The 18260-nt window shown below is 36.5% G+C and overlaps 1 protein-coding gene across 1 annotated transcript in view; it reads right to left on the bottom strand.

Annotated features, from left to right (window-relative positions):
• The window catches only part of PREX2 (phosphatidylinositol-3,4,5-trisphosphate dependent Rac exchange factor 2), a gene marked incomplete at its 5' end in the record, with an annotated part of 182657 nt that overhangs the window by 63068 nt on the left and 101329 nt on the right, over positions 1–18260 (bottom strand). Inside the window, 6 exons of the mRNA XM_082310168.1 lie at positions 1735–1914; positions 8284–8491; positions 8840–9062; positions 12904–13065; positions 15883–16067; positions 16954–17071. Of these exons, the coding sequence (XP_082166294.1) occupies positions 1735–1914; positions 8284–8491; positions 8840–9062; positions 12904–13065; positions 15883–16067; positions 16954–17071 (1076 nt within the window). The remainder of the gene's footprint in view (positions 1–1734; positions 1915–8283; positions 8492–8839; positions 9063–12903; positions 13066–15882; positions 16068–16953; positions 17072–18260) is intronic.

The following is an 18260-nucleotide window of genomic DNA, read 5'->3' on the forward strand; positions in this document are numbered from 1 at the left end:
TACTAGTTTTGGCGTACTGACTTACATTTCCTGGCTAAGGTATATGTTTCAGACCCGTAGTCAACCAGGTAAGAGAATGGGGAAAACTTTAAAATGAAGGAATATGATATAATTACAATCATATCCATTAAGTAGATGAAAAGACATCAGTAACAACATGTTCCTAACAGAAGGTGAACAGTCCCAACGAGTATTAAGAATTTCTGGCTGGATATTAAGAAATGTTTTCTAACTAACTCTATTCAATCTCCAAAGGGAAGATGAAGGTTATTTAAAACTGGATTGTGCAAAGCATGAGAAAATAAAACACAGGAAAATGAGAAACAGATTTGATGTTTTAGCTATATCATTCTGCATTTTTATTGTGTTGTATCAATCATAAGGTTTAGAATAAGACCCTACAACACAAAATGAGAGTATTCTAAGGGCTGAAATTAGCCCTTAGAATCTAGGGCTAGTTCTAATAATAACCACAGTGGCATTACGGGATCTGGAGATTTTAAATATTGCCTAATTTAAGTATTTAAGCAAAGAAAAAAAAATGCCGATCTCACTCCAACAATTGTTCTGAACTCACAGATTTTATGATTATTCTGCATATGGAACCCTCAATTTTATCGTTTCTAAACAGCCAGAATGGCCTATAAATGTCTGGAATCAGAATAAAGAAAATATTTTAAGCAAAGAGACAATCATGTCCTAAGTCACACCTTTTTTCTCCACATACAAATCTTGTGCCAGCTGGGGAACTTCCCAACTGGAGCAAGTGCAGGCCACTGCAGCAGCTCCTGCACATTCAGTTTGACACATCATGGACATGCAGAAACCCCTAAATGCACTTCAGCTGGAACAGCACTATACTCGTGTGTTCACCATGGTTAGAACAAGATGGACTTAATCTGTGAAAATTATCTCTACATTTATTTCTGTTCAAATTTATACATACATTTCTGTTTCTACTCTGACAAAGAGTTCCTATCTACCATGCTGCAGTAACCAAATATTAGCTTATGAAAGAGATCTCAGCAACACAGGGTGCTGTAGAAAAACGATGACCCTACTGAGATTCTACTTACTGAGCATAATAATGAACCACAATAATGAACAAATAATGAAATCTTATTTTACTTGCAGCTCAAATTTTAATTTAGATTTTATATCATGTAGTTAACCAATTCTCTCTAAGCAACAGAAGATAGTCTTTATAAGACCTATGCTTGCTATAATTATTCCTTCCTTTTCAAAATTCTTTGTATTTTCATTCACAGTAAACGTGATGCATTATGAATTCTAGAGATGAGATAATGCTACAATATTTAGAGTGGAAGAAGGTGAGGAATATCTGTTGAGAAACAGTTTGTTTTATTTTTTCTTTAGATCAGCAAGAGTGGTGGCTCTGCCATCTTGCTTTCCATGGTAGATATTTGGCTTGCTGTTGAGGAACATAATAACAGAAATTATTTCTGTTTTTTTATAAGACAGGTAATCTAAAGTAAAGCTTTACAGCTCTGGCTGTGATATCCTATAAAGGTTAGGGATACAGAGATCTAATAACTAATGTGTACTCATAAAAGAGTTTATTTTACACATCTTGTAACACATCTTGATGCTAGTTATTCCTCTGTTAGAAATTTCAGAATCATTATATTCTGATAGTCTTCATAGCCACTTGACAGTCTACAAACCCACAGGTTTGATTCAGTTGACAAATAAAAGTATTATTAGTACAGTTACCTGTAAGAATCCCTGTTGCTGATGGTATCATGACCAGAGTCTTCTTGTTCATCACCTGTCACGCTGAAACAGACTTTCTTCCCGTTCTTTTCCCCCTTTTCATTATCACTGTCTGCCGGTATTAAAGGCTCAGGCGTTTTACGTTCTGATTTGGGAGAATATGTTATTGAAGAAAGAAGGCTGTGAGACAAAAAAAAGATAAATTCATGTTTTTCAAAAGGGAGCTAACAACAGGATAACATTTCTCATCAACGTCCTCCAACTATTATTCTATAATATGTGAAGGGAACATCTTAATTCAGTCCATATCTATTTGAAACCAGGGAAGAAAGTGATGCATTCTGCTGTTAAAAAGTGTAACAGTGAAACCCATTAGCATTACTTAATAATCAATCTTGTATGAAGGCAACGATTCCGGCTGGGGAAGAACTACAGCACATTCTTGAACACTTGGGGTCCAATTTTATTTTAACATAACTATTTTTAAACATGAACGCTGTACTCCTCAGCACAAATCAAGAAAACAAACCAAAGAAACTATATCTCAGTGAAAAGCATGTATTTTCCCAATTACTACTGTACCAGATATGCCAGCCTTCATCACAAGCTATTTTACTAAGGCATTTTAAGAATCTTTATTAAAATGTCTGTGTATTTCCTGACATTCAAAGTGTCTAAGCCACTATCACTAGTAAAACTGATGATTAATCTACAAGCTTCTGTAGTGAGCACAAAAGTGACATCCAGTCAAGAAGAGAGAACAGTGCAGACTGCTAAATTTAGAACATGCACAAATATTGGAAGCAAAAGATTCATATTCTTGGGTGATTAACTCATATTGAGATGTTCTAATTTACTTTCAAGATGAGAACAGCTATAATGGGTAACTGTCCTTTAATTCCTATTACTCAAACACTCCATTAGAATGACGTTTTCGAACTAATATTTGGATTTGAAAGGCAGCGTTTTTCTTGAAAAACTACCTTTTAACTACCTGAAATCAGAAGACACTGAATTAAGCTTTTTTCCCTGTAAAGTACTTAGACATAGTAGCACGGTTTTATGGTAGGAGCTGTCAGAATGGCCAACCGGCAAACGTTCTACCAAATACATGGCAGGATTCAAACATACGTTAGATCTTTTTGTCAGACAATTTTTACTTCTGAAGGGAAACTATGTGAGATGCATATCTTTTGTGAACAAAAATGCTGCCCTAATTGTTATTAAAAGGTAGCATTCAGAATTCCTTCCTTTATTCTTATTTCTTGCCACACATATTAGCATTGTTACATTACGCAAGGGGAGAATTCTGATTTTAAGTGGTTTAGAGCTCCATCTGAATTTTGTGGGGCTCTGCCAGTTGAGGTAATTAATTCTCAATCCTAACAAAGTTAAGCTTGTTCAGCTACAGCTACATCAGTATTGACCTATCAATTTCTCTACTCTTTTGACAAAGATATTCTACCAGAAAACAACCTGATCCTAAGCTGTTCTTGAAAGTCGAAGTTTCTCGACTCGGAGCAATGACTTTCTGCATACAAAACACAGACAACGTGTTCAACATGATGTTCAAGTATAACATTTTTGAGTATACACAAATAATTCCCTGACTCCCAGGAATGGACAGAGTTTTAACAAGGAAATTAAGAAACCATACACTCTGGAAACGCAATAGGGTATATTATCCCTATAATGCTGTCTGTTGACTGTATAGCAATGAATACATACCTTAAATGGTATATCAAGCTCGGTCTCATTGAAATCATGACCTGATAGATGTTAACATAGGGTTTGACATTAACTTTAGGGAAACAAGGATGATAAGTAAAGCTTTTTAGCAATTCCTTTCATCATTTTTGCATAACTTTCTCTGGCTAAGAGCTAACAAGAGATAGACAGAGAGGCATTTATCCTACATATAGGAAAAGGTACTGATCTGAACTGTAACTGAAATATAGAAAAACTATACAGAAAGTATAATTTGACTAGACTTTAAACCCACCCATCCACTAGACAGATATCTTTTGGGCTACATGATGCCTTAACACTTCATATCAGCATGAAATCACAACTCAGTTCTTCCCTATCACTTAAGTCACCAGTTAGCAGGATTCCATGAGGGAAGAAGGATGGGGCCCATATTTTACAGCAGTGTTCAGTTTCGATCTACCTGCTAGAGCATACATGTTCTTGAACATGTCCTAAACTAAATGTGTTATGAAAATGTGGATCTTAGAAAATCTGTTCTTTGTACTTTTAAAACTTATTTTCTGAATACAAAAATAGAAAAGGGGTTCAAAAAGGGATTAGACAAGTTCATGGCAGATCATTCTAACAGTGCTCTTAAAATAAAAGGTCCATTCCAACAAGACTTTGTAGCACTGCCTGCTGGAAGATGAGATGAGATAAGTACAAGGATTAATCTACACTTTTGTTTTTTCTTGTGTTCCTGTTATCATCCATTTCTAGGAAAACAAAAATGGGCTTTGGGCAGATCCATTCTGGTAACTTCTTGTGGATTTTGTTGTTGCAAGAAAATAATCAAGAGTAAGAAACAAGCATAATGAACTGCAATTTCAGCTCCTGAAAATATCTTCCCCCAAGTAATTATTTGTCAAGACACAGACTATTATATCCTCTTCTTTTATGTGACTGTTTAGTCACTGCTGCCAAGATCTCAGTAAAAGACTGATGAAGGTAGCTGGAGCTTTTCCTAAGGGAGCTTTTCACTTTCTCTCAGCAGGCAGGCTCTTTTTCTAAGGAAAATTTTTTTGCTGAACTACCATGAACCAAAGCTGGAACTCTGGACAAGAGTTCTGGAGCTGGTAGTTCCTGAGGTCACTGAAGTGCTCTTAGAAACCCAATTCAGGGAGTCTAAAACGCACAAACCCAAACCTGGACACAAAAAAACCCCAATAATCATGCTTAAATAGACTTTTTTTTTTTTTTAATGTTTTTTTTTTTCTTCTTCTTAAACACAGTACATGCACATTATATTTTTTTTGGCAATGGGTCTACCCCAAACAAAATTATCTTAGATGTCTATCTCTCATAGGAGAAATATGTGAATGACTAGTAACTAACAGATAGAAAGTGTCTGTAACTATGAAGAAAATTTCCATGAAACAGAGAAATTTAAATCTCGACCAAAAAATCCTCACATGTGGAATTAATCCTATATGCAACCCAAATCAACACAATCCTAAAAGTATGTCAACCAAAACCTGCTATGGTCAGTCAAAGCATTAAAAATGGATAGCCACAGGCAGTAACAAAAAACCTATGCAACCTATGAGCTGCTTTGCCTTTTCCTTACTCCACGGAGGCTCGGAAAATGTCCAAGCCTCTTGTATACTCCCAACAGACATCTGTTGTGGTTTAACCCCAGTTGGCAACCAAGCACCACAGAGCCACTCACTCACCTTCCCCCCGCCAGTGGGATGGGGGAGAGAATCTGAGGAGAAAAAGTAAGAAAACTCATGGGTTGAGATAAGAACAGTTTAATACTTGAAATATAATAATAATAATAATAATAATAATAATAATAATAATAATAATAATGAGAATAATGTGTAATGAAAAGGAAAACAATGAGAGAGAGAGAGAGAGAGAGAGAGAGAGAGGAACAAAACCCAGGAAAAAAAAGTGATGCAACCTCTCACCACCCATCAACCAATGCCCAGTCAGTCCCCGAGCAGCGATCACTGCCCGCCGGCGAACTCTGCCCAGTTTATATACTGGGCATGATGTCATATGGTATAGAATAGCCCTTTGGCCAGTCTGGGTCAGCTGTCCTGGTTGTGCTCCCTCCCAGCTTCTTGTGCACCTGGCAGAGCAGGGGAAGCTGAAAAAGTCCTCGACTAGTGTAAGCACTGCTTAGCAACAACTAAAACATCACTGTGTTATCAACATTATTCTCATACTAAATCCAAAACACAGCACTATACCAGCTACTAGGAAGAAAATTAACCCTATTCCAGCCGAAACCAGGACAGCATCTTTCCAAAAAAAAGCTGGGATCATGGAAGCACACTAAGTGCATGCAAACCAAGAACACAGCAGAGTCACCATACAGAAAACAACTTGAAGAAGGACTTATTTCTGTATAACACCTAGCATCAGTGGTGGGTATCTGGCAATGGTACTAAAGAAGTACTGGGATACTATTAAACTATTTGAACAAGGAGTCAGTGGAACTTTGAGAGGCTGTGGAAAGGGGATATATGTCTTTTTTTGTGTGTGTCTCTCGCTCCATCAGCACTGTATTTCTTATGCAACCCAATCTCATCCAGGAGCCATGACAAAAGTTATTATGAAGATAATGCTAGGAGTACACAACATTCCCTTAGACATTCCCTTCCAATAATCCACAAGCCCTCACAGACCTGCTCTTCAGGTGAAACACTTGTTTTTCAGTTCACTTTCATTCGCTAACAGATAGGAGAGGTTGGGCAGATAACACTGCCCCAAGACTTTGGGAGTTGAGAGAGAGACCATGACCAACCTCAACACAGAGCAGACATCTAGTAACATGAAAGAGCAACAGTTTTTCAAGAGTACTGTTATAAAGGGTACCAAAGAGTCATTTAGTAGCCTAATTTTTCTATCATTCAATATCATATAAATTTGCAATTGTGATACCACGTTCATATTTTCTGTCCTGAGAAAATTGTAATAATGAGGATTGCTTATAACAACAAGCAATTCAGTAAATAAAGACATCAATTTTATCATTTCTATGTCGTAACAGAAAACAGAAGTTCTACAGCCTTTATAAAGTTAAGGATTGGTATGTTCAAGCATTTCCTCCTAGCTGCTGAAGTATGAATATTTCTAATTAAAGTACAGTTGTTTGATTATCCTATCTTACTACTCTATCTTTTGTTTCTTAGTAGTCCTAACTTTTCTCTCAAGAGTTAATTAGTAGCTGTAACTACGTTCTAGTATAATACACAATGTACTACTGAACTGCTCACACCCAGATAGTCCTGGCTTCCCTCTTCCCTGTTCAGCACATTTAAGTAGGTCCCTTGGCTATCCTGTTTCCTCTATGGAACCGCTTTCCTCCACAGTAATTACACACTGGCAGTCCACTCAAAGTCCGTGAGGAATAAAGCATGAAAAGTCCCAGTTTTACAAACAGCAGAAGGTAAAATTTGCTAAATAAATCTGTGCACCTTATACAAGAACTGCTGCAAGGCCAGCTTACAGGAAATTTACAAAAGAAAGAAGTGAACCCTTGTGTTTACTGTCACAACTTTGTGACTCAAAATGAATATATGTGTGTATATATATATGTGTGTGTGTGTATTTATATATACACATGTATGAAAGAAAGGCTCAGAAGTTCCTGTGTTTTTGCATCACGGGCTCAAGGGAGTGGAAAGGAAAGGCGTGGCAGACTGGTAACTGGAACTTCCTGAAATATTGATTGAGCTTCCATATATAATTTTCAGACTTCCTTGAGGAAGAGTGACAACACAGGCTTTACAGTAATTTTTAAGTGCACCCGAGCACTGAAATTATCTTAAATTTAGTCAACTGACTTCATCTTCAGCATGATAATTAGCAGAACTACATAAAGGCACTGAAAACAATGTTTTCTTTAAAAAATTTGAGGCTGCTCTTACTTTCATTCCTATTGCAGTATGTAATACATTAAAATTACTTATTACTGTGTAACTATTACATTACGTTACTATTAGAGCAGTACAAAAAATTCCCACTCTGAAATAACTATGAAAGGACAAATCATTGTACAGTCTTCAAAATAACAGGAGAAGCAATGCTACACCACTTTTCCAAACTGGACATCATGAAAGACTGGCTTTTAAACTCAGAAAATTATGTTATTTATATTTTCAAAATGAGTAATTTCTGACATTTGCATTACATATGGGATCTTTCAAAACTAAAAGACCTATCATCCTTCTTCATCCTCATCCCAAGACAGCAAGTAGCCTAGCAGTCAACCCAATTAACTCACAAATGGAAAAGCAAGTTTTAAATCCTTGTCCTGAATTAGGACAAACTGTGATAAGACTGGGTCTCCCACATTCAAGCCAAGTGTCCTAATCACTCAAGAGTGGCTCTCCCTACATCCATAGTTCTTCATTAAAGCCAATTTGTTTTTGAAAAATGTCTAACAAATTAATAATCTTCCTATGGGTGAAAAATGCTTTACCTACAAATTCATCTTCAGGACTATTCAGCAATACCTGAAGAGTTCATTAAAAGCTATTTTTATACCTCTGCCCTTTGTTTCCATTCCTAGTGAAATTTTAGATGACATGTGGGCCTCATATTTCTCTCACCTCAAAATAATTAGCATTTCCACATTCTAGAGAAAAGCTACAAACCAAAGTGGAAAAAATCAGGGACGCTGGGAAAAAGAACAAAATATATATTACCTACACTTAAATTCTTTGCCTTATTTCAATTCTATCTGAAGTCAACACTGATCCTACACTATACAAAAAGGATACCCAGATTTATCGGTATCTTCAGTGGAAAAATTAAAGGCAAGTACAGATGGTAACATTTACTTACTCGTCTATTTGACAGACACATGTTTCCACCTCTTTCAGTGCAGCTTGTAATTTGGACAGCAATTTTTGGTAGACATCTTGTGTTTCTAAATCTTCTTCTTTTAAGAGGTACCTCAGACCGTGGCCCTCTTGCTGGCCAAGAGACTGTCCTGAAGGGGCAGCCATAGTAGTAATGGTATGTTGGACATAAATCATGGGGTTCAGTTTACCTGGGAATAATCCAAAGAGGTTACATCATTATCTTTTTTCAGCATACATTTTGAAGTTAGTAAAACACCTAACAGACATTGAAATATTTTCCTGCTTAAAACTTCAGGTAATTATTTAATTTTGCATTTTATTTTGCATATCAGTCACGCTACTTAAGGAAAAAGTCATTGTGAAATTATGACTAGTCTTTATTATGCTTTAAAATAAACCTAAGTATCAAAAATAGTGGGATTTGATAAAGGCTTGTCCTTCATTTTAATATTTGGGACATAAACCCAAACCAGTTACCTTTTAAGACTCTATATCAGAAGCACTGGAAGTAGTTCTTTCAAGTTCAACTGACTTACCTTGATCAGTGTGTTTATTTTCCTTTTCATGGGAAGAATGTTTTCTGCTGTCTAACTGTACACCAAAGGCACTACCAAGGGAAGTTGAGGTTTTAGGGTAAGACACTTCCATCACATTGATATGGCAATTTGTTGGACAGAAATCACTGCTGTGAAGTGGTGAAATCTTTGACTTAGCTTGTTTGAAGGTAGGCCAAGCTCTGTTTTTTAATACTCTTGAAAACTAGAAGTGAGAAAGAAAACAAAATTTTGATTAACAGCTTTTGATGTGTCAGCACTTGGCTGACAAAACCTGTGTACCTGACTAGAAAACAAAAGTTGAAAGTATTTCAGGCATCCTTGACTTCAGATGCCTTGACTTCATAATTTCCATCTTTCTCTACAGGGGAAAGAAAAAAATATTCTTCATTTTATATTTTTGAGGGGTTGTTTTTCAGAGTAAATGATATTTACAAATGTAAATAGCCTTGTAACGAGGAGACAGAATTTATTTTCCTTGCAACATAATAAAATATTAAGTGTATTCCTGGGGAGAAAGTCTAGAAATGCTCTATGATCCAGTGCTGTACTGCACATGACATTTATAAACACCTGCTGACAGTAGTTTTCAAGTCAACGTCTTGCAAAAATTTCTGAAATTTGTGCCTGAAGCTATAATAAAGATAGAATTGGTAGCTATGAATTATGAATTTCATATTCAGGAAGGCTGAAGTCCTCCCTAGTGGTTTCCTGGGCTGCATTAGGAGAGGCGTTGCCAGAAAGTGGAGGGAGGTGATTCTGCCCCTCTGCTCAGCACTGGTGAGGCCACATCTGGAGTACTGGGTCCAGTTCTGGGCTCCCCAGAAACAGAGAGACATGGACATACTGGAGAGAGCCCAGCTAAGGGCCACTAAGATGGTTAAGGGACTGAAGCATCTCACCTATGAGGAAAGGCTGAGAGAGCTGGGACTGTTCAACATGGAGGGGGATCTATCAATGTATTCAAACACCTGAAGTGCAGGTGCAAAGAGAACAGAGCCAGGCTCTTTTCAGTGGCGCCCAGTGACAGCACCAGAGGAAATGGGCACAAACCAAAACACATGTCCTCTGAACATCAGGAAACACTTTTTCACTGTGAGGGTGACTAAGCATTTGCACAGGTTGCCCAGAGAGGTTGTCCGATCTCCCTCCTTGGAGATACTCAAAAGCCGTCTGGGCGTGGTCCTGGGCAGCCATCTCTAGGTGGCCCCGCTTGAGCAGGGGGGGCTGGACAAGACCTCTGGAGGTCCCTTCCAACCTCAACTATTCTGTGATTTTGAGTGATTCTGTGAAGCTGATAAACACTAGAGCATAAAAATTGCAAACACCATATTCTACAGACTTCACTGATCTACCACCTCTTCTCTCCCCCATATATCAGCTCAGCAATGATGAAATTTTTTTTTCCCCTCTGTTTTATGGTCTAATTCTAATACAGTGCTTAGTCACATCTCCTTCACTATAACACTTGAAATTTTGTGCATACTCTTAAACAGGCTTAGAGTTACTTGTTTTTTAAGATGAGATGATGTGAACCCAAAATGGCTAAGACTGAACTGTACTAAATTTGGACACTTAGAAAATACACCTACTTCAGAATCATAAAAGCCACGAGATCAAGCTCTCCCATTGGAAAAGAGACTTGTCAGTCACAAGTAGAATTTTTGTCAAAATGTGTCCTTTCCAGTGCAGTTTGTTGTTAGGGGAGAATGTTTTCTGGAAAAGACGTAATCAGTTCCAAGTCCCCGGTATTTTAATCATAGTATCTCTCCAGTCAAAATACTGCACAGACCTACCTCAGCTATGGAGCATAGCTCACGCATAAGAATATTTTCAAAGTTAACTTGCAAAGTTCCTTCCCTAATAAATGTCAGTACAAATTCAATCAGTCAAGTTTCGACTAACACTTCAGTTGAATAAAGGTATGTCCCTTCTAAGTAATAACAGGTTTTTGTGCTGGGATTTAAATTTCTCTTTATTTTGGCATCATATTACTTCAGCCTGATGAACACTTGACTGATTAATTACATTTAAATCTTTATATCAGAATAAGATCTGGAAGGTTACAAGAAATCCAATTATGGAATTGTTCGAAGGCTGAAGAATGTACAAATAGTTAAGAAGGGCACTAAGGACATTCAATGATGAAAATGTTCCTGCAAGCAGTACATATTTCACATCTCAATCTCCCACACATCCTGCTCCACAGAGACCAAATGCCTGGCTATGATTTAATCAGGTCATAAGTCAGGCCCAAAATTCTTTTCATATATGTGTTGAGAAACATCTGGGACTCATGGCACTGGACTCGAGGTCTATTATGAGCAAAATGTTCTGATAATAATAATACTAGGAACTGCAGAAATCTACAGGGTTTCTATTTATAGAATTCGAACTTTCACAGTGAAACCAGGAGCCAACCGGGCTCAGGCACTCCGAAAATCTCCTGTAACTATGGTTACCTTTACCTTGCCAAGAAAACGACATATCTATTCCTGAAATTCATTGCGTTACTAATTGTCATCAAAAGCTGTAACTGTGAAACTACTGATTTTTGAGCAGATGAGCTTGAAAGTGCAGTTTGTATCAGCAGTATCTGCTTCTAGACAGTATAAGCACTATGAAAACTTCCCTGAGGCTCTTCATTTCATATCCAGCATAACACAATAAAATTTCATTTATTGTCTTGGCTTCCTGTAAAGAGACTGTATATCATGCTCAAATTTTTTGGCTACAGGAAAGGTATAAACAACCTACATGTTACTCGAACTCTAAATACACTATTATTAATGTTAGAACTAATGAATTTTCTTTAAAAAAAAAAATATTTTGATTTTTAATCAATTTGAAAACACCGAGGTTTATAATTCAGGCAAGCAACAGAGATTGGATGTTTTGTAATGCAGTATCAGAATCCTTTTGATGTCATCTTCTGTAACTCAGCTCCTCAGTTTATTCCATTTCTTGTTGGAGAGCACCCTGAAAAGTCTTTGGAAAGCTGCTTTTTGGACTTCATCCTACTGAAGGTACAGGTTTTCCTTACAGTTTTCCCTCCTTTTCCTTTGAAAAATGAGAAAACATTATCTGTTCTTTTCCATGCAACTTTTAGAACTGTGTGAAGCTTCTACATTGAACCTCTTTTTCCTTTTCTTTTTTTTTATTTTCAATTTTTTGCATATTAACTCTGAGAACAGACCAGCTCGTAAATGTCACGACTCAGATCCCCAACTGCGATAAGACAGTTCTATGTAGCCATTTTGGGCCTACTTCAAACTAGTTCCAAAGTCTCAAGAATTAGGTTGTATGGGAGAGGAACCAGAAGCCAGGATGAGGAAATAAGTTTGCATTAACAAATTGGCAAATGGTCGATTCATTTATGCCCCGCTTAGCTAAACAACTATAGAGAAATACACTGACAGCAACTAGAGGTCATACTGTGGGTTATTTATTCATTCACATCTCATTAATTTAGATCTCAAGTGTGTGAAAGTCAGCACCTTCTCCTTTTTTCCGTGCTATAATGTTTTATTAAATCAAGTTAATCTTACAATTTACAGAGTTATTACTATTAATAGTCATGCTAGAAAAATCATACCAATTTGAAGGGCATAAAAGATGAATAAAAGGGTATCAATTTGGTATTTAAAATTAAGACGCATTAGAAGGAAAAAAACAGTTCTGCTGTTATTGCTTCATTTTTGGTTAACAAACATCTGCAAACTCAACAGAGTATTGGTTTAAGGCATTTACAAGAATGCTGGGCCTTTTGTGGGAAATATGCAGTGGATTGTATCTACAACTGAACACAGAACACAAGAGAGGATATGATCTCTCCAGTGTCTAAAAAGGGGATAATAAAGAGCACGGTTTGAAAACAATTTATGCAATTACTCATTTTAGGCATTCATGCCTCAAAATAGCTAAACTTTCAGCCATATTTTTGTCATTGCAATAGACATTTTGAAGAGTTATTCAAACTGTACCACATTCCCCCATTTTTCCCTTAAAAGACAAATATCACCAAGCTTAGGACATGCCAGTTGTACCTTTTTATAACTAGAGATTCTTCGGTAGATATGCTCAATTTTCTCACTGCAAATAAGACTGAATTTACTTTGAAGCTCGGTGGGGATCACTTCGTTTAAGGAATTGAGGCTGTTGCAATTCTGCACAAAATGTTCATCACTTTTTGCCAGTGCTTCAAGAATCTAAGACAATAAAAACAAGAGCAGTACATTATGAAATAAGATGACTAAGATAACCCCTTACTTAACCCTTCACTTATCATCCCTTACAATTAAAGCTGAAAAGCCCGATAATAGGTTGCCTTTTAACATTACAGACAATGCTGCATAACAACAATTAATGAAACTGGTGAAGCAAAGAGGTTTCTTTAAATCTACCCCTGCATAAGTTATACCCATAATAAGTACTTTTATTTGGCTTCTCATGACATTGATAATGGATTTACTACTAATTTTCTACTAATGTAACCACTACGGCTCTCCTATGAAATACATTATCTGCTGCATTTACTCGAACAGCGCATATTATGCAAAGCTGATGAACTAGTTCATTACTTGTAGCAAAACTTTGGTCTGGCAGCATAAGCGATACTAGCACATTGAAAAAGCATACAAGAAAACTGAGTACTATCCTCTTGTATATTCTGCATATATAAACAGAAAACAGGGAACAGAATAAGCTATGCTGCACAGCAAAGACTGAAGCCTTGCTATGATGGAAATAGCACCAGCAAATGATGGTGAGAGAAAACTGAAAGAAAGGCATGTTGAAGAGATGAAGGCAGTGTATAGCCCTTTTTTTGGAGTTAGTTACATTTCAGGCATTGAAATCCACTGTGTTATGGAACTTGGGAGATGCCTATTGATGGTTGGGTCCAACTCTGAAGATGTGTTTGAAAAACATACCCAAAATAACCTCCTAACAAAGGCACCCAAAATCCAGATTGAGGCACCTCAATAAGAAAAGGCACACATTTTAGAGATACTCGAGGAAGTCTGGACGAACAACACATACAGCATTAATCCATCATGGGACTTATGTCTGTAATTCACTTCTGCTACAGTTCATTATTATACTATCCACTATCACAGATGTAATACACAATTTATAAGCTTGACCAAGCAGTTTAGAAAAAAATGACAATGTACAGAAATTTTGGAATGCAAAATCTGAAGTTTAGTCACAGATTATAAATGACTGAATTCCGAGTGAATTTTTTTCTCAGGTCCCCAGCAGGATGAATTAAGGAAAGCCTTTAACTCTTCTGCTACAGTGTTTAATTACTGTATTAAAACACCCCAGTCACTTTGGCCACACGTTTGAGCTTCCTTTATGTCAGGTCTAATAAATAATACAAATTTAAATAATTCAAGTGGTTCTTTTTGCAGCTGTACATTAAAATAAGTGCATTCAAACCCAGTAACTTTTGCAGCACAACTTTGGATACTTTCTCATCATAATAATTAACACAAAGATTTGCACAATATAGGAAAGCAGTCCAGAATTACTTCACTCCCCTACTACGTATGATGCAGAATAGACATGTTTAAAACTGCAAAGCAACGATAAATACACAGCAAAGAGAGAAAGACGAATATGGAGAGAAGCATAAGACCTCACTGAACACACAAAGAAGTTTATGTTTAGAGTATTTAAAACCATTTGCAGACAGTTATATCTGATGAAGTGCCACTACAACTTTTATTATTGCCTTTGAGTTAGGGGACCTAATTTTTCTACCGGTGGACCTTTTGTAGTCCTTTAGACCACTATCACTTAATCTAAACTTTACATTTTTCTAACATAGTCAATTACACCTCCTTATTGTTTTTTAATAATTTCTAAATATTTAATTAGCCAGCCTAAACGCTAAGGGTGATGACGCTGCATTATTTAAGAATCAGTGTGCTGGAAGTACTTCTTTACTTAACTACTCCATATACAACAATGGAAAAATATTTCTTAAGCAGTTAGGAAAGAATACCTTAAACATTTTATATGAAATTGTAATTCCAGCAAGAATTAGTATCTTTCAGGCCAATGACTTGAAGCATTGACTAGACCAGCTCTAGCAAATCTCATGATGATGGTGCAAGAAGTTACTCTCCTGTCTGTCAATGTGACCTGCTCCAAAGCAAAGTCAGGGAAAAGAAACACGTGCCCATGCCTCAGTCATTTCAGTAAAAGATTAGTACTTTAGTTTACACTTCTGATGGAAAGATCAACAGAAAAAGAAATTTGCAGACATCAATACACTCCCCAAAAGTTTGGCTTTCATACTTCTATTAAGTGTACTTTGTTAGCATGCATGTATGAAAAGATAAAAACAGACTTAGTAAAAGAGCTGTATTACTACATTATTTGTCAATCTGAACCAGACAATACCAGATATATATAAAAAATTTCACATCCCATTCATAGCAATCACAGATTTTACCATTTGGAAATATTCACAACATAAAAACTGCAAAGTAAACTCTGAAGTTGCATTTGTTTTTTTTCTTCCTCTGTGATTTTGCCAATGTGTGCTTCTGTATATGCACAGCTTTATTTTACTTTCAGACACAGAAAAGACAGATGTTGTGCTACTTTCTTTTACTGTAACAGATTTTTAAAGTTGCACATGCAATTCTGATTAGATTAAATGATTTTCGGAAACTACACCCTACCTTCACCAAGTTTTGACATTTCAGTGAGACTTTGACTTTCTTTCAAGTTTTATTTGATAATTAAGAAAAAAGGGAGAGGGGCAGGAGGAATGGAAGACTTTAAAGTTCTTTAACATTTTTTTCAGTTTAGAGGCTCAATTTATAACCACTCCGTAACTTAGTTTGCTTCCTGAGTACACAATCATTGTCCAAAATATCAGAGGGATAAAGGTTACCAATTATAAGATATTAAATGAAATACATGTAATTCTAAGAATAAGCAAAAGACAGATGTTGCTCCATTGGTATTAAGCATAGTAAGAATTAATACATACAAAAATTGCTTCATACCTTTGCAGTCAAGCTGAAAAATCCCTTTGGTTCAATCATTTTTTCTAACACATGGCACTTTATTCCAGCTGTGCTGTCATACTCATAAACCACTCCATACTCCAGATGAACATTGTCAACAGTCAGACTCACATGATCTTTCTTCCCATCAATTATGGCCATAGTGTTAAATTTGTCAATTACCTCTAGAATAAAGAAAATAACACAAATCGGTTGAGGAGGCCAACGTTAGCACTCTTGAAATCCAGGGCTGTAATCCTACTTATTGCCCTGCTTCCTCCACACAGGATCCTGAACTCAACCACCTCCTGGTCACTGCAGCCAAGGTTGCCCCCAGCCTTCACATCCCCAACCAGTCCTTCTTTGTTAGTACAAGGTCCAGCAGCACACCTCTCCTCGTTGGCTCCTCCACCACCTGTGTGTCACGGTAGTCTCTCTTTACAAACAGTTATTGAAGGGAACTAACTCAATTTCATTTATATTCCAGAGACATGAAAAAGCAACAAAAAAAGGGAAGACGGAGAACTTCTAAATAAACTAGAAGAAAATGACCATGAAAAGTGTCAACATTCAGAAATGAAACCACAATATCAGCATTTACCCAGAGAACATAAATACAGTTCATATGTTAACTGTCTCTTTAATTACCATCATGCATATGAATGCAGCTTTATCTAAATGTTAATTGCCTGAAAATAATCTGAAGGATAGCTGATTTGTTATTTCTCATGCAGTAGTGACTAACGCATCTAATTTAGCCTTAAATGATTACTAGTGGTGAAAATAAACCAGGTAATTCCTAGAATTATGTATCCTATGAATGAAAATTGAACAGATTTTCCCTAAAGTGTTCACAGAAGCTTTTTCTTGAAATGGGAAGTATAATAATTTTCAGAGAACAGCATGTCAAATTTACATCTTTAGAATACATAAAAAAGCAAACCCTTACGTAAAACACATCTTATGGTCTGCTTGCAATTTCCTCTCTGAAAACAAAACCACTGCCTATATTTTCCTTGCTACTATACAAACATTCCGAGCAACAACAAAATCAAAACAAGCATCACATACCTTCCACTTTGCAGTCAAAGGCATCTCCTCCATCATCTCCAGAGGGCTTGGTGTTTGTTTTCTGAAGATCTTCCTGTGCACTTTCAACGCTGTTGTAAACCCACTGTATAGAATCTTGCTAAAAAACAACAAAAAAAAGAAAGCTAGGAAAAGCTTTGCAAGTACAACTGATAGCAACTTATTTCATTACTCTCAAACATGAAATAGTTGCTTTAATTCCCTATTATCAGCTTTATTGCCTTCTGAGCTCCAACTTAAAAATAATATTTTGAAAATTACAGAGAATTTTGGCTTTGTCTAAAACTATCTGAAGCATTTTGTCAATTTATTTATTTCAGAGTATACTGTCATGAGACAGTATGAAATCTGTGACAACATGACATCCATCAGTTTCATGCCTCTGCCAAAAGTAATTTAAGACATTTCAAATCAAACTGCAGATTGAAAAATACTTGAGACAAGAAATCGTGAAAAAATAAAAGAGAACCCATTTTTGCCTTGCTAAATCTGCTGTGCGTCCACAAATCTGCTGGCAAATATTATGGAATACCAACCAAAGATATAGTATGTCCAGTTAATCTATCACCCATGTGTCACTGGCAAGAAGAATGTACACTCCAGCCTTTATTACTTATATCTGCCTTTACTACAGTTATTTTACTGGCTGTTCTTTATTTTTCCCCCAGATTAGGAAAACGCCCAAAAAGGACAAACTCACAGGCCCCAAAAGTCCAGCATCTTATGTGACTGAGTGATACGTGAGCACAGGAATGGGGTCTTGGTCATGCAACCTATGAAGAAGCCACGTGTACGCCTCACATCTTGTTCTCCCCTCTCACGTACTCAGCCACACGCCCATCACATCCTTGTGGAAGGGCCTATCAAGTATGGCATCTCCAGACTACTCTTCCCCTTACACTTCAAAAGAAGCTTGACAGTCAGTTAATCACTCCCTCTCCAACAGCTACAGCAGAATAAATGGCACGATTATGACTAATCTGAATTCATAGACTTTAAAAAGAAGTTTGTGGAAGAATTCAAATTTAAGTAAGGATAGCAAAAGTTTAAGCTGAATGTTACAATTTTCAAGCAAAATGCCAAGTACATCCAATTATGCTTTGCTAATATACAATATTCAGCTGCTATCTTTATCCCATTAATCATAGATAACTAAATTTTTGTATGATTAAGGTACTATTTCTCTCTAGGTTTCCTAGATTCATCCATGCCTTACTTTTCACTCAATGGCACTGAAATATTTTAATAAGGAAGCTTAACTTTCAGAGCTCTCTGTTGATTGTTGGAAG

The sequence above is a fragment of the Platalea leucorodia genome, assembly GCF_965183815.1.
Source record: "Platalea leucorodia genome assembly, chromosome: 1".
Lineage (NCBI taxonomy): Eukaryota > Metazoa > Chordata > Aves > Pelecaniformes > Threskiornithidae > Platalea > Platalea leucorodia.